The following is a 27,669-nucleotide window of genomic DNA, read 5'->3' on the forward strand; positions in this document are numbered from 1 at the left end:
GACCTGGACCTCTCTCAGGCTAAATGATGTTCACTTCATGATTAAATATGAAATATTAACCACATTACTTCTCCTCTCCTTGCGCTGCTACTGTAAGTCAGCCTCAGTGAGTTATGGAGGGCAGAGGAAGGCACGAAAGAGTATCTCGTTAAATAAAAGAAATCATTTTTTAAAAGTTGATTCAATTAAGCAAAGGTTATTAGATATGGCTTAACATTTGAGCGAGGACGTGAGCCTGCAGTCAAAATATGAATGAAATTACCAGCAGTTACTTCTAATAAAACAATTTCCTGAGCTTTGAAGGCTAAATCTGTCTGTTTAGGTAAGAGGGGAAGTGACATCATAGGAAGGACTTGGCCTCTGGGACCCAACGCACCGAGGGGGGTGGAGAGCCTCGTCCTATCAGAGGGACGTTCTCGTACCGCGGGTTCCCCCCGAACAGAGCCGCCTGGTTCCTGAGAAAGAGAGAGCGAAAGAAGCGGCTCAGAGGAAACAAAGAACTTTAGAAGTTTGCATCCACTGCGTCACTCATCGCTCACTCACATGTACTCCGACACGGGGGCGTTGGAGACAGCCGGGGCGGGCGGGTGAAGGCTGTTCTGGCTGCCCATGCTGCTGCTGTAGCTGCAGAAGCTGTGCATGTTGGTGAGGTTGGGGTTCTGAGAGGCCATCCTCCTCGCCCGCGGGTTGAATGGATCCTCCTCGTCGATGTCGTCGTAATCTCGTTCCCTAGAGGAGGAAGAGAGGAGGTTTTAAAACTGTGAGGTGCTGCCGGAGGGAGAGACGTGAGGCAGAGATATATACGGTGTAGAGGTAAAAAGAGGGGGGGCTGGTGCATGCTGGTGTTCAAAAAAACAGAAAAGTTAATTGTTATAGTCTGGCTGCTGATTTGGCTGCTAATCAACATGGTGAGCGGTAGCAGCAGCAGAGGCTGTGTCACACAGCTCATGGAGACAATTAAGGTACTTAAACTACTTCCTCTCTGAGTCACAACTCAGTTATCAGTCAGATCTGAACTACAGACATGACGCACATTTTTAAATTCAGTGGAACTTACAGTGTATACCACCACTCTCACAGGATATCGTGCCTGTTTCAGCTCAAAACTAATGCTGACCGTGCGTTAACAGACTGATGAGGGTTGCAGAATCAGTCATCAGTGTCAGACTGCAAAGTGAAGGAAGCGTTTACGAGAAGGAAACACAGTGAACATAGATTAATGCCACTGAATGCCACCTTGCGCTCACAATTTAAGTTGTATTTGTAGAAATTGTACAGAATGTTCACACACACACACACACGCACACTTGGTGCTCAAACACAGTCAAAGTTAATGGACAATGTTTTTTTCTCTCATGTTTCATTAATAATGTGAAGATGTCGGCCGTATTATCTGCACCAGAGAATTGTTTTTGTTGTTTCTTATTATGCAAATTCAAAAAAATGCACTACAAGGCGTGTGTAATACTGATTTTATTTTGCGTTTGTTGTGTTGAATATGGGCTACATCTGAATTTCGTTGTGCGTCCCTGTGTTGCATAATGACAATAAATGATCCTTGGATCCTCGTACTGGTTGGCTCAGTAGGGGAAGGGAAGCTGCGTAGAAATGGCTGCAGCCTGGGGAAATGAGAGCGCTCGGGCAGAGAAGCAGAGAAGCAGAGAGCGAACTGACCTGCATGCAATTTGCCTCCACGCCCTGGGAATGGCACACAGCATGACAGTGAAGGCACAGGCTGCCAGGATGGAAAAGAGGCAGAGGTAGAGGACGCCCTCCACCCCGTCATAGCACACCCCCACCATCGCGTCCAGGTAGTCCTGAAGAGGTCAAACAAATAATATCACAGACAAAAAGGGAAGAAAGTGTTCGTGTGAACTGCTGTGCAGTCATGAGCCACACTGCACAGGTTTATCAGTGCACATAACGTTAGTAGGAAAACACAGTTTAGAAAAGGTATTCTCATTAAATATGAAATTCTTTCCGCTCCGCATTGCTCCGTTCCCGGTTCCGCTTTCTCCCGATGACCTAGTTGTGCTGCTGTGATGCCAATTAGGATGCAGCGAACGAACCTTGTTGAGCCCCCTGCAGTCCAACAGGGCGGTCAGCTGGTGCAGGCTGGCCTCCGACGAGTTGAGCACATGCTGGATGCCCAGCAGGTCTCTCTGTGGGGAGGTCACCAGACAGACAGTATCAAACTCTGTTGTCCTCCAGCGTTAAAAGTCATAGCCGGGTGTTTGTGTTGCGTGACGGTACCTCAGCTGTGGGGAACAGAGGCACGGCGAACTGCAGCAGACCCTGGATCTGGATCTGCATGGTGGTCAGGGACCTCTGGAAGATGGTCAGAGGCTGCAAACAATAAAGTGTGTGTTGAACGCATGCAGAGTAAAGAGCGTGCAGATTATTCTGAGTGGAAGTCTTGAATAAAGCGGCACGATGACAGAAATCAATGAAAGGTAAGTTTCTCAAGGCTGTTCAACGGAGCGTTTGTGAGAAGACACGGCGCACCTGCATTTTATAAAAGAATATCCAGACATCTTGTCCTTTCACACAGTGAAAACTGTTTTTTTCTCATTTATTTTGTTCGTTTATTCAAAAGGAACTCTCAAGATAGATGAATAGCAAGAACCACAAGTGGGCCAGAGTGAATGTTAACATGTATAAAGGAGCAGGATGTGCAACACAAAACACAAGCACAAATACAACAGAGAGCCAAAAAAAGGTACGTGGAAATTGTCAATTTAGTCTTTTGACCAAATATATTATTATGTCATGACTTTGTAGTGAATATATATATAAAATATCCTTTTACTATATTACAACATTCAAGTCTTTGTGCTGTAGGTTTATGTTCCCACCAACAGGGGGCAAAATAAGCCTCCACATTCAGTACAGTACAATAAGTGGATCATCTCAACCCACCTGAAAGACGGCACCTTCTGCTCAAAGCCTCTTTTTAAATTACACACGACCATAAATGAATGAATCTGTCACATCTCCAAAGTAAAACTGTACCTTCACAGTCACCCAACCTAAGAAAAGCGGCCTGGAAACCCCCTGGCGTGTGGCACAATATTAAAATTGAAACAGGATATGGTCAATTACCTCAACCATTCATAAATGTAATTGCTTTCCTATGATCTGACAGTTTTTCTTCCTCTGGATCTCACCGTGGTCAAACTGCTCTCTGCAGCACAATCTAAAGCCTGATCGCATTTTGGCTTTCAGCTTGTTCTCGACCAAATCAAGTTGAAAGTAAAAATAGGAACGGAGAGAAAGTGGATGGAGGAGGACGGTGAAGAAAAGAAGCAAGAGATGACGATGATGAGAATAGAGAAAAGAGCTGCGGTAAGAAGCAGAGCTGACGCAGGAGAGATGCCCCGGAGCGCTGAAGCACGAGGGCCGCGGAGGGTGGAACTGCAGGGCAGTGCTGCAGTTCAGACTGAGAATACATGAGAGAGAGACACATGAGGGAGAGAGAGGGAGAGCTTGTTTGTTTGCCAAGCGAAAGTGAATTCATGCATCTGGCAGCTCGCTGGCGAACTTTGCACCTGTTGGGTATCTGTGTGGCAGAGAAGAAGAGTGCCGACGTTTGTTTAGCAGGCGGGGTGACGGCTGTCTGCCCTCTGCTGCTGCGCTCTTGTTATCCTCGGGGCACGTCTAGCCCGAGCCAGATAATAAGATCTGAGCTACGCACAAATTGACTTTGCCACTGACTGATGTCAGCGCTGAGGCCAGTGAGGTGACCCGTAACATCTACTCCGCTTCTCCAAAGAGCAACCTCGCAGAAGAGGAGGGGAGAGAGGAGGGTTAACCAAACTGTCGCACATTCAAAGCCTTTGTTTTTTTCGGAGCTTTGCAACATTTTTGGCGTGTTTTGTTTCCTTGACTGAAGAACAACAGGAGAGAGAGAGAAGGATGAAGGTGACAGCCGGTGGAGGAAGTGTTCGGAGGCTTGTGACGCAGACGTGTGAGGTGAAGTTAGGATGGAAGTCAGACAGACAGGACCGGATAGAGAGAAAGAAGAGATGAACTCCTCACCCAGCACTGATTTAGTCAATTGCATGTCAAAATTTGTTTATACATTTATGTTAGAACTCCTAGGTTACATAAACCCACCTCTGCATCATCATTTCAATGATTATATTTCAGTATGTGGCGAGGTCCTGCTCCACATTTACATACAGTCATTTAAAAACCCAGATTGTAGCAAATACCCCCGTCATTATTTGGATTTTTCACATTTTATTTAATCAAGCAACTGTTGACTTATATGATTTTATAATGATATTACGAATATTGTATTATTTCCCAAAATACAGGTCAGTCAAAATCCCTTCTTTATTCTGCCAAGACTAGACCTGGTGTGGAAATTCATCCTCTATAGAGCTGGTTATTGAACATTAATGCATTAGTGTTAATGGTGTTAGTATTATTCGGAGTACTGACTGAAATTTAAGAAACTGTTCATTTTAAGTATTGAGTTATTGGTCAGATTCTCGGACACATTTCTAACTTCAGACCACATTTGAATTCAGCGAAACGTTTTGATTTATTTTGTTAAATGCAAAAGCAAGGGGTCAAAACATTATCATTGTATTCCCCAGAAGTAATACCATCACTAGCCCACTGTGGGATTATTTTGTTGGCATAAAAAAAGTCAAATTTAAGTATATTGAGTCTAAACATACTCCAGTCGGCCTGTAAATACCCTCTGTGTACATTTTCTTTACTGTAGAATATTAAAAATAATATCAATGACATGACTACAGCGTTAGCTACTGGCCTCGCTAATAGATGTCTACGACATTTTTCAACTAAATGAAGCAGTTTTAACCTAAACATGTGGACGTTTTATGACCGGATGTTCCACTAAACCTCATCAGTCAACATTCATTTAGGAGCTCCTGTGCCTCCTGTGAAGCCTCCTGTGTCCTACCTGCTGGAAGGGGTTGGAGAGGGTCTGGTTGCAGTAAAGGTAGTAATGAACGATATCTGTGAAAAAAAAACACAAACTAATCATCAGTCTGGTTTTTTTTATTTCATTGAAGTGCAGTTAGTGTCACAGCCACAGCTTCAGGCTCTCGTAATCACAACTCCATTAACGCCACATGACTCACCAGAGCCGATGATGCCCTTTGTCTGGCTCAAGAGGAACTTGTCGGGGGACACGCAGAAATCACTTGTGCCCTGAAATAAAAAAAAAAAACAGGAGACGTGTGAGAGCAGCGAAACGGAAACCGGCTAAAAAAGAATGAATCATCCGTAAAATGAGGAGGTTGAAGATAGAAATTTCAGGGAAGAAATGAATCAGAGTGCCAAATACTCTGACATTACTACATTAATAGTTCTTTCTGACATCATTCTGCTCTTATAATCCTCTTTAACATGTCTAGACAGGAATACTTTTCGGTTCTGTCACTCACGAGCACTTTCACTCCACCGCACCAACTAGAAACCCGCCTCGGCGAAATAACGAAAGTGAGGAGCGGAGGTCTCCTCCGAACTGCGCTGTCTGAATGTTAAATGTCCCTCGGGCTCGGGTCAAACACACTGCGTGTAGCCTAACCTTCTCCGGAGGGGTGAGATGCAGCGAGCAGAGTTCCTCGGCAAACTGGAGCTAGTTTGTTAGAAATAGTGGGAAAAGAAAAAAGGAGCTCTGCAATGGAGGAGCAAGTTTGTTTGAATTCCTGAAGGGAAACCAGTGATTCTCTGAGAGATGATGTAATTAAAAGTTCTGCGAAGGGCTGCATTTATTATGCATTGATGCATTATGCACTAATCTGACTGCAGCCTACACACACACACACACACAATTTAAAAATTCCCATGCGCGCACACAAACATCGTCAACCACTCAAGCACAAAAACATCTGACATGCACACCTGTGAACACAGACTGTAGCCACACACACGAAGATCCTCAGGAAGACAAACAAATGCACCGTCAACGCGCCACACCGGCATGCTGGGTATTTCTGTGGATTGTGTCAGCTGTCCGACATCATTAGAGCGCAGCGGCAACACGATCGTTCTCATTTAAAGTGGGACACGGCGGTCTGGCTGCAGCGGCAAGTACATTCTCACAAGTTAAAACTCTGAGTCGGGGTGGAGGAGGCCGCGGTGATTTTCAGATGGCAGTATGTTTGGGGAGATTCGATGGCTAAGTGGCCACCGTCTGCTGGAATACTCTCCCAGTTTACACACCACTGGGTCGCACCACGTCCCCTCAACGGGCCGACACCATTAAACCAGTTTACGTGGACAGTTGCACATATAGGCGTGAATGTCAGTTCCCCAGATATGGCATCAAGAGCCTGAATTAAACCCCATCGACCGTGGTCGTCGTGAAGTTGGTTTGTGGACTGCATTTTTGAAGTATTGAGGTCGGCAATCTGGCCGTCGCCATCTTGGTTTTTGGTAACCAGGGAACTTAAGTGACTATATATTTGGACTGCGGAGGAGTGACATTGAGACGCCGTATACGATGGTAGTGACCTGTCAATCACAAGGTAGCCACGCCCAAAAGCATACCCTGCTCTATCATCTATTTGACTCTAAATGGACCGTCATTTACTAAATGTATTGAAGAAGACTTGAAACTAGAGATTGAGACCATAAACTCATGTTTACGATGTTTAAATCAAGTGAGGAGTAGGATCATTTTCTCATAGACTTCTATACAATCAGACTTCTTTGTACAACCAGAGGAGTCGCCCCCTGCTGGCCATTAGAAATAATACAAGTTTAAGGAACGTCTGCATTGGCTTCACTTTTCAGATTTCGGAATGGTTTAACCATTACTGAAATAATTGGAAATATAGTCATACTCGTCTTTTCTCTATCATTTTAAATGTAATATCTTTGAGACTAGGTCGGACAAAAAAGCTATTTTGAAAACCGTGGACATTTTCCCACATTTTAGAGACTAAATTATTAAACAATTGACAGCCCTACAGAGTATTATGTGTATGGCAAAAAAAGTGTAATTCGTATTCAGAGCAGTGCAGTCTGTGCTGAGTCACAGAGCAGAACTTACACACACACACACACACACACACACACACGCACACACACACACACACACACACACTTTCTGTATAACCTTAATGCAAGCAGGTTGCACACACTCTACCGAGACAAACGCACACACATACACAGGACTGTACCCCTCACATTAACACAAAATAGAGAAGACACACATACGCAACACACAATTATTCACACAAAGACATGCGGTCTGATGATGGAGCTACTGCAGATTGCTCATATAATTGCTTTTTTTCCCCCACAGCTGTTTGTATCGACGCCTGAGCAATTATGAGGCCTTTTTGAGCGGAGGTGTTTTGCTCTCAAAGTGGAGAAAAGGCCCGGTGGACATTAACCATACAGTCCAGTCAGGGTCAGCCTCAGACAGATTACATAACAGGCCGGTGCAAATGTCATGAGTTTGTGACTCACACTGAGAGGACAACATGTAAGAATGATTTCTGTCCACCATTAGTTCACTTTAGTAGAGAGTGAAATATCTCGATAACTTCTGCTCGGATTGCTATGACATTTTGAAATATGGTCCCCAATGATCATTTCCAATCATTTTGACGGCCTCACTTTTTGGTAAAAGATGGCTGCAGATGTTCCTGACGTTCTCTGACTTTTCCTCTGCTGCTTCCTACAGGCAACCATTACTATTCGTTCACATTAATCGAACGGCCAGATTTCGATGAAACCATAGAAAGCTGCATTTTTGTAGGCCGACGCCGGAAGTTAGCATCGCACTGGTTCACGTGACAAAAAGCCAATGTGATTTTTTCATTGGATTTTGGATTATTGCAGATAATAAACTCTGTGGCAATGTTCTGTTCAAATAATCATCACAAATGAACTCCATTTTTATGATTTTTAGAAGCATGAATGCAATCGCCGAAGTAAAAAGCTAACGTTAGGCTATAAATGCCCTAAACCACTCACACATGAGCGCGAGTACAAACACAACGAGGCTGTAAAGCCGGACTAGTCAGTGTAATGACTTTCTGTAGGCTCATTTGGCTGAGAGCAACCTTCTCTTCAAAGAAACGTAAAAGCTTGAATCCACGAGACGGCTATTTACTGACTTATTCTATATCGTAGAACAAAATGCTGAAAATCTCTTAAACTTGTATTAACCACAGACCTCATTTCAGGCTTCTCAAAAAAAAGACATTTGAAAAACCCATTGACTTCAAAACGAGAGAACCGGATGTGCAATAATACTAATTTCTGGGTTATTGGACTAATTCCTGCAGCACTCTATTGGAGGCTTTCGTGCTCCTTAAAGGGCTACGCTCAAACTACATTTGTTATAGTAGGTAACTAATGCTGGACTGCCATGACATGTCTCGTGATATTCATGTTACCCGGTAGAAAAACACTTTTGATTTGGGTAGTTCTGTATTGTGCAACCTGTTTTGGTTTCATAGCACCGGCATCACCGGGATTTCAACCATCGATCAGGCAAACATTGACCACAGAGAGTGGAGACTTGTAAAGGAGACGGATGATTAAAAAGGAAGATGAAACCAGAGACTAATTTGTTGCAACTGATCGCACCTCCTGCTGCTTTCCACCCGATGCTCGTTATCGCCAACTTAAACTCCCTCTTGTTAAATCCTCTATGGCCTCGAGTCAAAACACAACATCCAACAACAAACCTGAGAGAAATAGCACACTTGCCTGAGGCAGGTGAGTCAAACACCAGTGCTCCATCTAATATTCTTTCAAATGCATCTCTGTGTTTTTTGCATATCACTCTAATTCTTGGCCTCTAGGTCGCAGTTATTTTGGGGACGATAATGGAGCGAAACACAGAAATTATTCACCTATTCAGCATGATGGGCTTTGAAAAGCCGCAATTGGATTCCTGTTGTCATAATCCTTGACTTCGAATCAAGTTCTACAGGCTTGTGCTGTATAATGCAGCCGACATGGTTTGTGTTTGGGATTTTGTTCTTTTGTCGGCCTATTTTCAGCAGCGTGCCGTTTTGAAAGAGATCAAAAAGCGTACGAGGTGACAGAAAAGACGAACCTCAGACAAAAGTTCAGAAGAAGATCGGGGCAGTCAGTTCTCTTTACTGAGAAGGCAAAATAAAAAAATGAAGGCTATAAAAGACCCTCCATCAGCAGCTATGCAGCTGAGACATGCAACAAACTGCAGCTGCGTCAAGCCCTTTTTCTTGTTTGGTAAAAAGGTGAGACCATCAGTGAGAACATTGGCTGAGATGTGATTGATCTGACAATTGTTCCCCATCCTTTCTGCAATGACACACTGCAGATATTTTAAAACGGATCCAAAGACACGTGCAGGTACATATAAGCACATGTGCAGCAGTGTATATAATCATCTCTCCTCCCTCACCCACACACATTAAAAGACATTTCTCAAGTGCGATGTGCGTGCAGTTAAAGCGATTCATCATCACTGTCAGCCACGACAAGAATTGATTGCAGACCGGTTCACGCTCGTTCATATTAGGGTGAGCGCAGCAGTCAGGGGGCGAGGAGGAGGAGCAGCTTACCACAGCAGTGGCCAGGTCAGCTCCCAGAGAGGTCCAGCTCAGGACCAGCGTCAGCACTCCAAACACCATCATCCTGCAGGGACACAAAGCAACAGCAAGGCCACAGTAAAATAACCACCGGACGCGTGTTAGCTGAAGCCACGCAACCAGGACACGATGGCTCGGCAAGGCTTGTCATTGTTTTTTTCTAAATTAGTCCAATTATAACACAATAATTCATGATTTGAATCGCTTGTTCCAGTAAGTTCGTTCCAATAATTTGTATTGATTAAATCACATCATTATAAAACTGGGAGAGTACTTCATGTTTGTCATTTTAACCTGCAATAATTGATGGGAGGCAGAAACAAGGTGCAAACATAACACTGACAGATCTTTGAAGTGAATATGCAGGACTTGCTAGCAAACAGACGCTTATTTACGGATAAGGAGCATTCGTTTGACGTGATTTGTGTCCAAACTAATGAATGGAAGTCCGCTCTCTTTCAGCTCTATTTTGCTCTACACAAACAAAAAGGCATCTCTCACTTCAGCTGGTAAATGCTGCACTATGTTGACCTGCTCGGTGCATTTGATTGGTATTGGACAGGTAGTCAATTGTGTTGGTATTTTTTAAAGCTTTTTGCAAGTTCTTGATAGTTGTAAATTATCATAATTACCACCTCACGAATACCATATAAGGCTCGGCGTCCTAAATGAAAGTCCCGCTTCCAGAGATCCATAAAGGAAAGTATATCAAGTTCAACAGCAGCAGAAATAGGAGACCCGCTGAAGCAAAGGAGAAGGGACAAATGACAACCTCCGCCGTGTCACCTGAGGGTCGTACTGTCACTGAAATAAAGAGGAAATGGTACGATGTGAAAAACGTCTGGCCACAGAAATGCCATTGATGAATACAATGGGAGGGAGTCAAATCATTTCAGATTTTCGTGTTGATATTGTAGTGTTATACAAAAGCATCAACGGCCAATTTCAATTAATGGTGATAGCGTTAGGCTACATTAATACATTTTGAATTAGCCTGTAATTTGTAATAATAACATAACTATGGAATGTGTGGTTTTCAAACTCAAGACTGCTTCAAAGTACTGAACTATTTTATCCATTTGTAAAAAACGGACTAATTGCATGTCTCCTATGACAGGTCTGGACGACTTGTACATTGTGTTCGTACCTAAGATAAAACTCTAAATACGAGTAAATTGGTGAAGTTCTTGTACACGCCACTTAAGAACGAATCTGTTCTTACAAATACGAGTCCAACGACATGAGGAAGAATTAACACGTTGCAGTACAGATGACTAATGAGTGGAAAATCTCAAAAACAAAACAAAAAAAGGTGGAATTTTGCAGAGCATCCAGGGGGAGTACAGTGACGCGAACAGAGATATTTTCATAACGGTTTCTGTTACTGAAAGGAAACAGCGTGAGCCCCGAGGGACCCGGAGTGGTGATGTCATTGTCCCGTCATCGACAGAGGAAGTCAGAGGCTACGTTATGGCGTATCCGCTCCGCTGGCCTACATTCGATTACGCTCCCCTGGGAGGGTGACTACTCCCTGCACCCACGAGGACATCAAAATGGGGGTTTTGTTTTACCGAGGGCTCCCTCCCTGATGAGCTCACAGTATCCCCAAATGACATCAGAGACATGTGACAGTAAAGGGGGAGAGATGGGAGGGTTTCTGGTGAGCGTTTCTGCATGCAGGGGAGCGTCGATAGGTCTGTCTTTGTGTATAAAACAGCACAGAAGATCAATACGCATTAAAGATGAACACTGGTCCTCGCTGAGCTATTGTTATGTGAAATAATCCAATAAGCCCCTGTTGATTTCACCACTGTGGCACTTTGCAGATATTCCCCTTTCAGCATGTCACCTGTGATTAAATATAATTTGAGTATGCATGTACAGAACCCACTCATTTCTCAACACTCGGGCTAATCCCATTCAATTCAATGTGCTGAGAAGATACTGAGCTCCCAACACTGAATTTACAAGCCACCACTTCTGTTCGCACTCTTCCTTTATCTTTTTTTTCCTACCATTTCTTTACTCTCTCTATTCCCTCACCCGGCCTCCCCTATCTCCTCTCAGCCTTCTGCCTCCCTCTTTATCAGTTTTTCACTCTTTACACCTCTCCGATACCGAGCCCTGACTCTTCACAAGGGGCTAGATGGGAAGGAGAGCAAGGCGTCACATCCGCGTCCTTATCTTGATTTAAAATCAGGAAGCAGGAAGCAGGACAGATGCAAAGGTTGCTCGACTTGTCTGAGTGGCTCAGCATGGTTTTACCGCAGTAATGTGCCTACGGTCACATGGGAAGTTCGTTTTTTCTGAGACCAATACACAAGTGTGTCTGTCCACACATACTGCATCTCTATCTCAGTGGTCCCTGAACCTGATCAGATCTGTTAGTTAGTGCCCTCCATGATAAATCTGAGGCATCACAAGATGACCAAGAAAAAAAAAGTCTGTTAAAAAAATGATGTTTTGTATTTCTGACTTCTCTCTAATTCATAAAAAGCGAAACAGGAAAAAACGTCTTTGTCTGAGCTGGTTTTAAAAAGGTCATAAACCAAAAAGGTTGGGTACTATTTGCCTATGTATGTTTGACAGTTTATTGTTGGAGCTTCTTTGACACCGGCTGTCAGGGCAAAAGGGAGAAATGCCCTCTGACTGCCTCTTCCACGTCGACAGAAACCAAGAATGCGTTCAGTTTTGCGCTCTGGTGGTCAAAGGGGATTCACTGAGCTCCACAGAGCAGCAGGAGTTCGGGTGTAAACCTGACGCAAAGCACATCAAGTTAAAAATTCACAGATGCAAATGAGCAGGGCAGATTATGCTACAGCGTATGCATTCGCCGAGGATGAGGTCGAGTCACTCTGAATTAAATCAGTGTGGGAAGTACATTTTCTTCTTTACTGAACATCGAAATGCCGCCTCGCGGTTGTCGGCCTCCGCCAGCCAATCATGTTGCACTTTACATCGACGTGTCCGTCCAAAATGTCATCACTTCATCATTTTGACTCTTGATATTAGCATATGACTTCTTATTCATGCCCAAAGCATGTTTTGTGAAGTGACAGTGACTTGATGACCAAATTCTAATCAGTTCATCCTCGAGTTCAAGTGGACGTTCCTGAGATGTCGTGTTAACGAGAATGGGGACGGGCGCACGTACGTGCAACCCAAAAACACAATGCCTCCGGCCACGGCTGTGGCTGGCGTGGAGGCATTAAAGAACACAGCTTTATTTCCTCTAAACTGCTGTTATGTCCAGATTATATAAGGATACAAGGAAGTCAGGAAAAAAAAGCAGAGAAGTAGGAGAAATACTGGGGACATGTTGCCCCCATTTCTTTATTTTACCTTTATTTCACCAGATAAGTTAATTGAGAACCAGTTCTCATTTACAATGACGACCTGGCCTAAAAGGCAGCAACGGGAGGGATGTCGTTACAAACGAATAAAACATAGAAACATCTCGATCAATCTCGTACAAAAATTGCATCATAATATGACGCCAATTAGCCTCATGCTCATTATAATCACATCGTTCTCTCAAGTTCTAATTATAATCACATCGTTCTCTCACGTTCTAATGTTGGCCTCTGCCTTGTGATCGTCACCTCTCACACCTTTGTACTCCGCTCAGGATATTATGTTCAGGTGTCTTGAACAAGCTTTCTCAACTGATCGTGATTTTGATGTGCAGAGTTTCTGCAGACGACACCGATCACATGGACTTGATGAGCGCTTGGCTCCTGAGCTTGCTCGCCTTTACTGGTTTGCGTGTGTCTAACCATATACTGACTATATGAGATGTATAGTAGTCATTGTACACAAACCACTGTAGAGCTTTGTGCACCTCTTCCAAGTTTGAAGAGCTGCATTTTTAATGAATTAAAGAAATGTATTAAACAACCTGCTTTCACCTGGATTTGCAGCTACTGGACCCGAGGCCTAGGGCCCCAAAGTGTCAGGGGCCCCTCCGGGCCAGCTAACTCTAAAGCTAAAGGAACTCGAAGAGACACGTACCAACAAGGAAGAGCCTCAAAATGAGCATTAAGAAACATAAAAGGACTACAAAGAGACACAAAAAGACCACAAGAATCATAAAACTACTACAAACATATTCTAAACAACTACAAAGACACACAACTATGAAAATGGGAAAAACAACCACAAAGAGACAAAAAGCAACTACAAAGAAACTCAAAATGACAACACAGACACAAAATGACTACAAGACTAAACTACAGAGAGATGCGAAATGACTAGCCAGATGCTCAAAACAACTACAAAAGAGACTTAAGGAGACATAAAACTACAAAAATGCGCAACAACAAAAAGAGGCCAAACAACTCTAAAGTGTGTGTTTTGCTCTTATGGAGGGGTCTTATACATGTCTGTGCCCAGAGACCCGTTGTCTCATAATCCGCCCATGCTTTGGACATTTGAGATTACCTGAACTCTTTCTGTAAAACTGTATATTACTTTACACACAGAACTTCTATTTCCATTTGCTTCCTTCGGGCAGTAAATAATGGCTTTTTCTTTCCTTCTCCTTTCTTCTCAATGCCGCGATTGTGTTTCATTATAATTTCAGCGCATACAAACCATTCGCTTTGTCTGTTTACATGACAATTCTTCTTGGTGTACGTCCTCGCTCAAATGATTTCTGTCATCCAGGGAAATTAGTTTCTGCTCTCCTTTATTTTTCTAGTGCACGAGGTGCACGGGCAATCTTGCACATCCACGACATTAAACCTGGAAATAGGCTTACGCTGTATTTACATCATGACATTTTAGGGTTCATTTCACCCAATCGATGTTGTGTTGTGTTCCCAGGTGAATGGAAATTTGTTTGCAATTGCCCAAATTGAAAAAAATTCAGCAGCTACATGCAGAACCAAAAGAAATCCATGGGGTAAACTGCTGACAGCGAGGTCAACGGATGTCTCTTCCTCCCTCACATGTGGGAGTATCTTCTATTCTAAGAGGTTACTGTGTGTCACGCTAACACCGAGTCAGCCAGTTAGAAGCACCAGGAAGAGTCGGCAGGGCCGTGAGTGTAATCTGCTCCCGACAGCCTCCGACCACTTCCACTCTGCTGGAAGAGAGCATGCTTTGGGAGGGAAGACACTCTTGACACTGACTCATCTTGTGTGTGCAAAGGGGCTGGGAAGAGGGAAGTGTGTGTGGGGGGGGTTGTGGTTAGTAGGGCGAGTTTAGAGCGGCTCACACCCTGAACTGACTGATTACGAGAGACAGAGTGACTGGGAGTGAGAGGGCTGGATGAGCGGAGGCCCGGGTGGATTTCATGCCCCGTGAAAAGCTCCTTTACAGCGAGAAAAAAAAAAGAAAAATCCCCATTCCAGAGGAGATGGATACAATTAAGTTATAGATACTGTGAGGAGATTAAATGAAAGCAGAGGCACTGCATGTGATATAAATATACCGTTTCTACAGTACAGTTTTAAATTGCTTTTCAGCGTAACATATGACGTGTGGGAGCGTTATTTATAATTCTGTCATATCAACATCCTGTTTTCAGTTCAATTTATTTTCAACACTTCCTGCCTCCTTCTCCAAGAAACACAAAATATATGAATTGTATTATTGTTTTCTAGCTAGAGGATGTTTTGATGCATGAACAACAATGATCATCATTTACATTTCTTATATTATGTTTGGTTATGTTTTAATGAACCCTGCATGTGCTTTCATTTTTCTTGTCACTCATGAAAAGGTAAAATCAATAAAATATTAATCTGAAAAAAAAAAGGTCTAAAAATACAGTGCTAAATAATTAACGGCGTGCCATACAAGGGTGAGGAGGTACAGTACGTTGCGTCCGTTATCGGATGTAATTCATGTCGCAAGCCATTTAAAGCGGGTCGAGTGTTAAACCGGAACAACGATCTGCAGGAAGTTATATTGTTGATAACATCAAACGGCTTCGCTCCCATCTCTCCACAGCGCTCAAATCCAATTTGTAGAGCAAAGCTATTGACGCGGCAAACGCTCCGAGCGAGTTCGACCTACCGCTGGCAACGCTGAAAGGCAAATGGTGAAATACAACAGGGCTCGCAGGGCAGTGTTTGCACAGCGACATGATCCAATACTTTGCTGCCTCGTTCACGGGCGATTTCCCACGAGAAGTGAAGCAACTCCCGCCCCCACCTTCCTCTGTCCACACCAACTCATACTTATTCATCTCGTCCTCTGGTAAATCGTATCTGTTTGTTTCCTGTTCGGTGCAAAAGATTAATGTGAAGCACATCTAAAAATGATCATCAGGATAACAAGATGTGGACGAGAGCGTGTTTAACTGCCACAAAGGTGGTAGGAACTCTGTCTTTTAGATCCACTTTGTCTTTTATACCTATATGAAGTTAAGTAAAATAAATCTAGGAGTAACTGGAAGAAGTTTGGTCTGCTTTTAGCTAAGACAATGTACAAGTAATTATCTAGTGTTTGGAGAAGTGAGCATTATACAATGTGTGCATAATGTAATGTTGTAACATCTGGACGAATGGAATCTGTAGCAGCTGCTGCAGCACAAATGTGACTAAAACTAAATGAATGTTTCCCAGTTAGCTGGGATTTACTGAAGTCAGCTAGTCTCCCAATCCACTCCTTCTCTCATTCATCCTTCCCTCTCCTGCCTTTAGAAAAATAACACATAAAACCAAAGCATCGCTTCTTTTCTCTGTGAACATAAAAACAGCTCTCGGCTCCGTAAATAGCTCAGTTTTACAGGACCTATTAGACTCACGTGGTGAGCAGCCAGCGAGACTGCTTGGCCAGCCCCAGACAGGCCAGCAGGCAGATGATCAGGTCCAGGATGAGGAGCAGCAGGTAGGTGAGCCACCTGCAGAGACAGACAGGGACACAAAATCAAACTGCTGCTGAATGCTTGTTGTGGCAAAGTAAGAGGAGTTTTGTTGAAGGGGGAATCACGGCTTCATGTCACCTGGGTGTTATTGGTATCGGTTTTTCGCTTTATTCCCTATCAGTAACAATACCACTGTATCCATTGTAAAATTTAAACAAAATTATGCAAAATACAAACAATAAAACATCAATCTAATGTGTTGCTTGTTCAAGTATGTTTTTCTGTGGTCAGCATCCAAACACTGTTGTTTTAAAATGAAAGAGACTAAATTGACTAAGAATTTGAGTGGTAGTCTTTGAGCATGCCAGAACAAAATCTTGACTTGAAAAGAATAAAAACAGAATTGTAAGTCATTAAAGCACTGTGACTTAAAAAATTACTTGAAGAAAACATGTAGAAGTAAAAAAAAGAAATGGAGGTGAGGTCCCCAGGAGGAGCGCCAGGCTTTACATAGTGGTCAAACTGTGGAATTACAACTTCTGGGTCCGTCATGTGATGCCATGGGGTCCTTAAAAGACTTTTCCCCATAGACTTACATTGAGAAAGAGACATCTGTAACTCAGCAGATAATTGTTTTAGATGAATCAACTTCCCAGTAAGAACAATCCAGTAGCCCTTAGACCCCATTTAGAATGCGCAGGAGGGACATAGAGAAGTCGTACACAGCTCTGGTAGCGGCAGCGACCTTTTTGCAACAGCGTTGGAGAGCCTCGCTTCCAACGACCAGGAGAGAGTCCCACTTATTTTCACCTCAACAGATACATGCTGTCATCTGAGGTGTGTGTGTGTGAGAGAGAGGGTTGATGCTTGAGGGTGTAATCCTGTCCGGTATTGCCCGCCTCAGTGTACCCATCTGTTATGTGAGCGGTGGTCAGTCTGGGACCGGACATACAGTCTGTGCAGATGGTTAATAATGGATGGACTCAAATCCATATGGCTGAATGTTTCATGCTGTGAAACAAACGGGGGGGGGGGGGGGGGGGGGGGGGGGGGAGGGGCAGTTATATATCACCTTTTCACTCTTTATCAATCGATACACCTAATTAAAGTCACCTACTTTTTTCTCATTTCATCTTCATCAGTGTGCATCTTACTCTCTTTTTCCGTTGTACCTCCTGCACCCATCGGCGCTACATCATTCTCACTTCGTTCAGTCTTTTTTTCCTTTTATTCCCCGCCCATCTGTGTCTCCATCAAGCTGCACTAGGCCTTCCCATATCTCCCTCATCGCTCACCCGCATGCACCCCTCTATCCTCCTCTTTTTCACGCTCTTTAATCTCCCTCCCCTCTGTCTCTCTCTGCCTTCCAGCCCCCTTTTCTCTCCCCCTACATGTCTCTCCTTCGCCACCACCTCCTTGATATTTCTTCCTCGTTTCATCCCCCCCCCCCCCCCTCTTGGCAGTGGTATACAGCACGGGAGCCTAGGACGTCAACGTGCACACGGAGGCTCTCGGGTGACACCGCCACCGTGTTTGTCTGTGTCGTCTTAATCCAATTAGAGTCAGACCGAGTGCAGCATAGAGACACGCATGGGGACACGGGGGTTAGATTTACGCACGATAGAAAAGTACGTCTTCAAGAAATTGTGTTGCATATCAAGAAGCAGATCCAAATGTGCCTGTCTTCAGTTTGAACGGTTGATAGCGATAATAGAAAAGGCATTTCATTCACCACAGAGAGGTCAGAGGTCACAGTCTATCAATACTGGGTTTTATGGGATAGCAGGGGGCCAACTGACCCAGGGCCCACACTCACAGAGGGACCCCATTAATGAGCTCGTACAATGACATCACACTTCTATGTAACATAAATTACATTTTACAGTTTTTATTACTGATTTTAAATGACTGTATTCTCAGAGTAAAAACATAATCAATTGAATGGTATATTATTGAGTGAGTTATACAAGTTGCAGAATACATTTGATGTGGTATTTTGTTCAAATCTTTTGCTGGCAGGATTTTTTTTTTCCAGGTATAGTTGGTTCCACTGTGCTACACAACACATTACAAGAGCTAAGCTACTGCTCAGTGGAACGAGGAGCAACATCCAGTCGCATTAAGGCAGAACCTTATTTAGCCATTTAACCTTATTCTGTGTGTGTGTGTGTGTGTGTGTGTGTGTGTGTGTGTGTGTGTGTGTGTGTGTGTGTGTGTGTGTGTGTGTGTGTGTGTTCATTACATTTTTTTATGAGTCAGGTTTGTCAGAATGAAACAGAAATGGATAGACATCTGCAACTGGACATTAACTTGTATTTAGTGTGTTTGGAATTAACTGAATAATTACTTATAAATTAAAATATATAAGTAAATGAAAAAATTGAAAAAAGATGAAAATTAAAAAAAGATAAAATGCTACAAGTAACTTAAAGGGACAGTGTGTATGATCTAGTGGCAGGTAGCGGTGACCAATCACGACACATCATCAGGTAGAGTCAAACCACCGTTAGCCTGCTAGCAAGCTAAAGTTCGCTCAGATGCAGTGACAAGAATGACAAAAAGTGATGTAAAAGCCCCAAAGCGTGTGGTGAGGAAATACGACCCTGAAGACATTACGTTTGGATCCATAATTTCTGGAGGCAGTGATGAACCAAAAGTCAAGTGTCTCACTGAGCCTGATTCACACGGGATGCAAAAGCACCATGACAGCCGGTCTGTTCACGGTCAGCATGCATTTCTGCTCCTCTGCTGTGTTCTTTACAGCTAATCTCCCCCTCTGACCGTCTGTCTGTGTGTGTGTGTGTGTGTGTGTCTGCTCGTCACTCTGTTTAGACACGGCTGATAAATATGTGCTCTGGGCTATATATATATAATAAATATAATTTTGAAGTTTGATCATGTGGGAGGGGAATCGCAGGAATTTAAACTGACGGAGAACATCAGGGAGAGAGGCGAGGAAAGTTAAGTACGTGGGATGCATATTTCATCATTTATGTAAATCACATCATTTATACCACATATATAGAATTCATATTGTTTACGCGAGATAATGAATCACTCACTTATTCATTCACCAGAGGCCAGTGAGCAGCACAATTGGTCTATAGAAGCCAAAATAACCCCGGCAGCACTTTTCCGCGTCCGCGACCACTTTGAACCCGACGTGATACATATTCACAGCCCGGTTTATTTTTCTCCTTTTTTTGTCAAGTACATTTTTTAAGTGTGCCTTAAGACACAAAAGGTTGACAGACCCCATCTTAAAATACCTGAGCACTGCAAAGCTGCAGTAAAAAAAACTGTCCTCGTGCTGACAACGTCAAAAACTGAGAGAAAATGTGATTAAAGAATGAATAAAAATAGAAAAGAGTCTTTTTTGGTTTGTTTCTCAGTTAAGTAAGATGACACTTTGAGCAAGTTCGACGAGTAAACAAAATATTCAAGGACGAGAACGTTGACGACAGACAGCCAACTTTGATGAGTCAAATCCAAAACACGCAAACACAGACGCGCACACACAGACACACACACACACACACATGCACGCCCGACCACAGCTATGTGTTGGGGGCCATGAGGCAGCGATAACGAGTCTATTAACAGCTTACAGTGTCCGGCTGTCTGCTCTCTATTAGTGCGGAGCTATGTGGGGCATTGAATTATCGGCTGAGGAGAGGAGTCACATTGCAGATCAATACAAACACACCAGCCTGTCTGTTACTGCAGACTGCACATAAATCCCATCGAGCTTACACAAGGGCTAAAAAAAAATGGCAATGGGCCCGTTTCTGCTTTGAGATAAGAGTGTGAGTTAATCTGTAACGAGACACGTCCTAGGATAACAGTGCTTAACATACTGGAGCTGTTCATTAGGGTCTGTGGTGTTGATGCAAAGATTGCTAATCATTTCATTGGATTCTGCTACTTTCAAACGCCCCACAGCACAGCCTCTGCTCCTTCACATCCACGGATTATACACATGGTCAAGCACCAAGTTTCATCCCATCCACTAAATATCATGTGATATATTAAGGTCATAAAGTATGTAACTAACATGAATTATCTATTCAACTGCATGTTCAACTGGCAAGTTGCTCAGTGATTGCAGCGATAAAAGAGACATGATATTATAAGCTTAAGATGGAGATATATCTATATTTGACTTGAATTTGTGTTATTTACAAATGATCATAGAAATGTGATAGATCCTTCCTGGTTGATCTACATCCATCTTCGCTCTTGTTTATGTTGTGCTCACGTCAAATGTTGCATTCTATATTTCTGCCACGGGACACGTTGAATATGCAGCCTTGTATCACGCATGCAAAAACGCACAATGCCAAGCAGTTAACGTGAAACGATTGTTTAGGTTTATTCGCATATCAAAGAAGTGTGTGTGTGTGTATGGTTGACCCAAATTGGCGCGGCCCACATTCAACACGAGTATCGTCTCATCTGCACATGTGGGACCGCGCCTTTAAGACGGCTTTTCCCAAACAAACCAGTGTATGAAGATGCAACTTGTTGCCAAGATATAAATAACTATATTCATTAAACATCTCTCTGCTGATTTGCATTTTTGAAACGCATGTGTGATGGGATTTTTGACTCCCACAAAATTCTTGATGCACTTAACCCTTGAAAAATATTCATGGCAGCAGTAAACAACATTTCCACTTCACTTCCTGAATGTCTTCCTCTGAGATCTGGATGTGTTATCTCTTCAGAAACCTGCACATCTGTGGCATCATGAACCGAGCTACGTGGCCACCCTGCACTGAACAAGCCCGACACATGTATCTGCTCCTCACCTGTAGTACTCCATGTTCGCTGTTTGATCAGCGATGGATGCCAGGTCCACCTTAGCCTCCTCCCAGTCAGGCAGGCCCAGCAGCTGTTTGATCACGTTGTCGGCCATCTGCTGCATGAACTGCAGGGTCTGCACGTAGTCGCCCCGCGTGGCGAAGATCTCGTCCAGCCTGGCGAGGTGCTGGTGCAGGCCGCTCTTCATGCTGCCCATGGTTCCAGTCACCTGGAGGGCACAAGAGGAGAGGAAGGAAAAGAGATGAATGGTACACCATGCGCTGCCGCTGGAAGTGGAACATCAAGCATGAAAGCTAATGAACTGAACTATTCATGAGGCATAATAATGTACGCATTGAGAAATTACAGGCGAGCGATGATTGAGCACGATTCCGGTAACAGTAAGGCACAGTTTCGTAAAACTGCCAGGAGAAAAAACATGCCAGTTTGAGGATACACTAATGTTTTATATCCTCCGCGTTGCTGCTAAAATAATAATGTATTGACAGACTTTTTCTTAGGTGCCTTTGGTCAGCTTTTCTGCCTGAGAAAGTTTCCCCGAAATAGAAAAAAAAGAGTGGGCAGAGGTGAGATTAGCCTATACATGAGGCTGGTCTGTGCAGCAGAGCAGAAAGAGGGGAGAGGGGGGGAGGGGGGGGGGGGGGGGGGGGGCACAGTGTGGGAGAGCTGAGTGTGGGTGTCGGTGAAGAGGTTCGTTTTAAGTAAACAGTTCAGCTTGGAAATCAGCCAAAAGTGGAGAGCACAGAGGTGAAATAGTAGAGGCTTGCTGGTGCTGGAGATTTGTATTCCATGACTGCTGCCGTTTGTCCGACTTTATTTCCAAATTGATACCTCACTAGCTATTCAAGCCATGTAATCATAGAGCAACTGATTTACTCCCCGAGGGGAAGCGTGATCCTCTAAGACAAACAAAAGTTGTACAGATTGACTCGTTTATCTTCACACATCAGGTTTTTACCTCGTCGGCCAAGTACCGCAAAACCACATTATCTGTGGGGAGTACAGAACCTACCCAATTCCTTGGCTTTAATTACTCTGTACTTTGCTTGAAGGGAGAAGTTGTTTACAGGGAAATGGCATTCACAGAGACATCCCGCTATTTGATAATTAAAAAGGGTAATAAACGCTTCCATTCAGCTCTGGGTACTTGGCATTCACAGGAGAGAAAACTCATATTGTTGCTGTGTTTGTCAGGCAGCGGATTTTCTGGGGCTGAGGCGAGGGGAGGTTGGGTGGAAGTAATTAGTTGGGTTTGAATTCTAAGAGCGAGCCACACTAGATGGCTGCAAACAAGACTGAGAGTCCGCGGCCTCTCTCGCGGCTCAGCGAGGCGGTTCATTGGCACAGTTGTGCTTTGAGCTTAATGCTAACATCAGCTTGCTAACACGCTCAAAGTGACAATGCAAAAATACTAACAGTAACACTGACCAGGTTCAACGTCTGAGTTGAGTTGCTAGCGTGCTAACTTTGCTAATTAGCACGAAACACAATGTACAGTTGAGGTTAATGGGAATGCCATTAGTTTTGCAGGAATCTAGTATTAAACCAAAGTTTTGGACAAATGTCTTTTTTTTCTTTCTGATGATTAAAAGTCACAGGATCACCAAAGTTATTAAAATGCATCCTCTTGGGATTATGTGACGCAAACAGTGTTTAGGATGTTCAACAATGTCATTGTGGTGCTAAAGAAAAGAAATCAGGGGATCACAAATTGCATTAGGATACACTCTCTGGAGACCACGAATGTGTGCGCCAAAGTCAATAGAAATCCATCAAGATGTTAATGACACTTTAAGCAACATATCACTGAGATTAGCTCCCTAAAAACTGATTTATTTGAAAATTACGATTAGGGCTGCACACTATTGAAGAAAACGGACATCGTATTTTTATTTCTGCGATATATATTGTGATGTGAAAAAAAAGACAGAAATGTTAACCCTCTACAGGGGCCTGGGCTCATGCTCCCAAAAAAATATTGTGCATTTTAAAGTTAGATGCATCAATCTGGTGCACACTTTTGCGTCTGGAGCTAAATTAGGCGGCTAGATCTCTGAAGAACTTTGTGCTCTAGTAAACAATATAACCATAAACACAGTGGCTGCATAGATATGAACACGCGCACATCAAAATGTTGATTCTGAAATGATACATCTTGTGCAGCCCAAGTTATAACCACAATGATCCCACACTCACTTGGTTATTTTTAAATGACAAACAAAGAACCATATACCGAGGCAGCCCAGGAGAGCACATTCACAGGCCGGTGGTGCTCCGTAGTTTGTTATCTGATCACTCATTGATCGCTTCCTCCTCAGACTGGAATCGCAGATGAGAAATGAAGGCGCGTATCTGATCCATGCCTCTTGTGTGAGAATCTTATCTAAGACGCCCGGGGAGACAACCACTCCAGCTAATCTCTCCTCGGTCTCGGTCTAAACCTCACCGTGTAAGGGATCCACACCGATCAAGAAGATATAGATTCCCAGTCCTCTCAGTCTTTATCTCAGTCGGATGTTTTGATGGCACGGAGAAGCATTCTCTTCCACACATCCTTCAAAACAAACAATTTGCAGCAGAGTGTGTTTTGGCGCAGAGCTACTTTACTGTGGGATCTACATTTCCACACGCCAGAGGGCGAACACCACAATGTAGAAAACATAAGAAATCACAATAAATGACTCAGATGTGACAAATGACAAGTGGCCTTGGGCTGGAAAAAAATATATAAAAGTGAAATATCAGATTTAAAGCTTGAGGAAAGGGAATAAACAGGGTGGGGGTGGTCAGCTAGTCACACATCCTTCTCCTTGCCTCATTGGTTCAACCATAAAATAATAAAATATAATCTATAGTGACATAGAACCACTTGGTTATTGTTTCATATATTTAATATGCCATTTCAAAGAAGTTTGTGCATTATTGATGGCAAAAACAGTATTACTATCAACACTTATAATTTCTACTTATAGTAATTAAAGTGTAATTATTATTATATATTATGTTACGCTAATGAAAACATACTAATGAATATTATATTTCATTTCTGCTAATAGATCCCCCAAAATGCTACACACTGGTCCTTTAACAACAATGATTGCAAATATCTCTTTGTGAAATGATGTGTGTATTGTTTCCCTGCAACACTACAATACTGTCTCAGAATATGAATACTACTCCCTTCACTAGAACTGGATCTTTATCTTTACGCCCGTTGAGGCTTGTACACGATGTCAGAGGAAGCGATTCTTCAGCGATGCCTCTCTGAGCACATACAACAGAGAGGCTGTAAAAAAAAAAACATTTTCAAATTCAAGACGCAAACTTCCCAGAGTGTCGTTCTCGGAGTTGAGACGGAAAATTGCTGGGCAAAGTCGATTTTCATGCCGTATCATGAAAAGGTGTGAATCATCCTCCAGAGACCGAGCAAGCATCCAAGGATCACTTCCACTGTACATTACGTAATCGTCCCGTAATCGCTTGATAAATGACAAAATGTGCGCATTTGTTAAAGTAAACAACGGTTGAAATATAGGATTAAACCTTTTTTTCACTGCTCCAATTCGTCTCGTCTCTGCTCGACAGTGAAGAGACTTTTCTTTGATTAAAATTGAATGTGGGAGCTAGAGCGTGAAATGGAACATGGGTCTGAACTCCGAAGTGCCTCAGCAGCTCGGTCACCACGAAGATGAAGACCGCATCTTCACCGCTGGGTAACGAAGCTTAGTTTAAAGTGTTTTTCCCTAAACCTAACCAAATCAGTAAACCTAAAAACTAAGTAAACCTACAGAAGAAATGTATTTTGAAAAGAGACTGTATGTATGTAACGACCGTATAGTGACACATCGTTCTTGACACATCACAAACCGACACTAGCAGGGCACCTACAGCGTCACAGTATGAACCGTAGGGCCACTGACATCACTTGACTGGCTGGGAGAGAGAATGTGTTCATCAAAGGGGTCTTTACATTTGAACCCTGGGACGGCAGCGGTTTAATAGTACCTTCAGAGATGATGATGCCCTGGCCTGCTCTCTGTATTACAGGCAGAAACCTGGTCACATACGATGTATCCAGCCAGTGTTGTTGCGGTGACATCGACAGCAGAAATATGATGCTGAACTGTAAATAAAGACCTTTGCTGTAAGTAACCACAGATGGACTCCAGTTAACCTCTTGCATCGACCATAAATCATGTTTTACTGCACTGATCCGTCTGTGGATGTCACACCCATCCCTCATGAACAATACACCAAGACCCCGAGATAATTGAACTCCTTTGACGAGAACCATTTCTCACAAAACAGATTTTTTTCTATACAAAACCCAGGGTCACACTGGGAACATGCACAAACACAAAGTACCATCTACTATCGTTCTTTCACATTATGAAACCTTGTTATTTTGTATTAAATCTATGATGAGAATGCTGTGGAAATGTGCATGTTTATAATTATGTAGTGGGCCAACTTCCAAACAGTGTTTGAGCTCCGGCCAAACGCTGAGGGACCGAACCAGACATCGACCCAGTCCACTGGGTCACTGCTGTCTGCCAAAACCTCTCACAACACCCATCTCCAAACAATAGAGTTATTATTAGTGTGGCTAAACACTTCAAATGTCAGTCCCATTACAGCATCAATAAAGCATCCCGGTTGGCCAGTTCCCAGATATCTTCCAACAGCCCTGGTGATGTTTTTAGCCGTCTCCAAATTGCACCTCTCTCGGTATGAAAGTGTTTTGTCAAATTGACATTCTCGCTCAGAGAGACAGTGTGTTCCTGTGCGCATAAACACATCATATGCATATATTCCAGACCGTAACTAATCAAGGTCTCAACAGTAGCCCAGAAAAAAAAAGCATCTGATGATAATGAGTCTAACTTCCTTCCTTTCCTCTCTTATAGACGGAGTCTTTAGAAGCGAACTCACTTCTAAACTCTCTTGGAGCCGCGCTAAAAAAGGCATTTGTGTGGGGAGAGAGGGCAGTGAGGCCTTCATTGTCGATGATTTCAATGCAGATCTCAATCCCGACTCTGCCAATCAGACGGGCGAGCACTGCTCCTTGTTCTTCCCCATCAAGCGGCTTTGTCTGCGGGGCTCATGGTTGATTAGGTGGGGGGAGACTGGGAACTGTGTGTGGCACACTGGGCTCTTTGTCCCGCCCGAGAACCGGACTCCTTAACAGTCTATAGCTGCGTGCAATGAACTCACTCATGCACACACACACTTACACGCAGGCGAGCGCACTCACGCGCATACACTGCTAAAATAAAAGGCCACCATGTCCAATTATGGGCCTGCACGGGTTCACACGTCCCAGAGGGACACACCGACAAGCTTTCAAGATGAGCTATATGTTAATGATTTCTCACCGCCTGCTAATATGACTTTGAGAGATGAACGTGGCTAAGTGCTTCACGAGAAGACGATGAGAGGACAATTCATACACTCTAGAAGTGTGACAAAGAAGTGTATCAACCTCTCCGTGTTAAATCAAAAAGGCAAACATGTCACGTGAGAACTAATCCCAACTGACAATCTAAAGCAGCACTACTGATCTTTCAACATCAGTAATCGCAGAGTTCTTACATGTTTTCAGTTTAAATTATTTATAAAGTGCATCAATCAGAGCCAGACAGCTGAGAACTACCCTGCATTCAAATCTGGGATTGTGTTCCCTTAAAATCTGTGCAAGTCAAGTCCTGACATCGTGCTGTGGGCTCTTCACCCTCTCTGCAAAGTGTTTATTACTGAGACCATGTGGAGTCAGCGCACTAAATGGTTCACATACCACCACATTAATCTCCATTAACACAGATGGAGACTTAATCCCGACTCTTCGACAGCAAGTCACCCGGGGTCTCTGCCAGCGCCGACACGTCACAGGATCATTGCAGGTCACACAGCGCTGAGGCGACAACGCGCGGCTGATGTGTACCAACAACTTCACTGCAGGTTGTGTCGTTTGTCACAGCTTCATGTCAAGTCTCAAGGTAATATTTCCAAGTGTCAAATTAATCTGTACAAGTCTCAAATCAGTATTTATGAGTCTGAAGTTAATCTTAACAAGTCTGAAATGTCCTCTAGGATAATCACAGCCTCGTGAAACTTCAACACCACAAGCTAGAGACCGTTCAGAGGATGTACGGCTTTCGGTATGAATTCATGATTTTTTCTTTTCTGATTTATACATATTACATATACATGTTGACCTGCTATCTCAAAAATGTGTTCATGTGGCTCTCTAAGGGAATATCTTGAAATGTTTCCAAATCTTAAATTAATCTTGACAAGTCTCAAGTTAATCTTTACCAGTCTCTTTAATATTACATATAACTTCAAAGACAACTTTTCATAAACACTGGTGGTGGGGGGGGGGGGGGAGTCAAGAGAGAGACAATATCAAACTGATTTAACTTAAGTTTGACTCTTGACTGAAAGGGGGAAAGA

The 27,669-nt window shown here is 43.3% G+C and overlaps 1 protein-coding gene across 1 annotated transcript in view; it reads right to left on the reverse strand.

Moving 5' to 3' along the window:
* The window catches only part of ttyh2 (tweety family member 2), a gene marked incomplete at both ends in the record, with an annotated part of 52,293 nt that overhangs the window by 2,317 nt on the left and 22,307 nt on the right, over positions 1–27,669 (reverse strand). Inside the window, 10 exons of the mRNA XM_079182687.1 lie at positions 377–455; positions 544–729; positions 1,675–1,817; positions 2,070–2,162; positions 2,254–2,346; positions 4,937–4,992; positions 5,118–5,187; positions 9,552–9,624; positions 16,333–16,428; positions 21,204–21,424. Of these exons, the coding sequence (XP_079038813.1) occupies positions 377–455; positions 544–729; positions 1,675–1,817; positions 2,070–2,162; positions 2,254–2,346; positions 4,937–4,992; positions 5,118–5,187; positions 9,552–9,624; positions 16,333–16,428; positions 21,204–21,424 (1,110 nt within the window). The remainder of the gene's footprint in view (positions 1–376; positions 456–543; positions 730–1,674; positions 1,818–2,069; positions 2,163–2,253; positions 2,347–4,936; positions 4,993–5,117; positions 5,188–9,551; positions 9,625–16,332; positions 16,429–21,203; positions 21,425–27,669) is intronic.

This window comes from Pholis gunnellus (genome assembly GCF_910591455.1).
Source record: "Pholis gunnellus genome assembly, chromosome: 21".
NCBI lineage: Eukaryota > Metazoa > Chordata > Actinopteri > Perciformes > Pholidae > Pholis > Pholis gunnellus.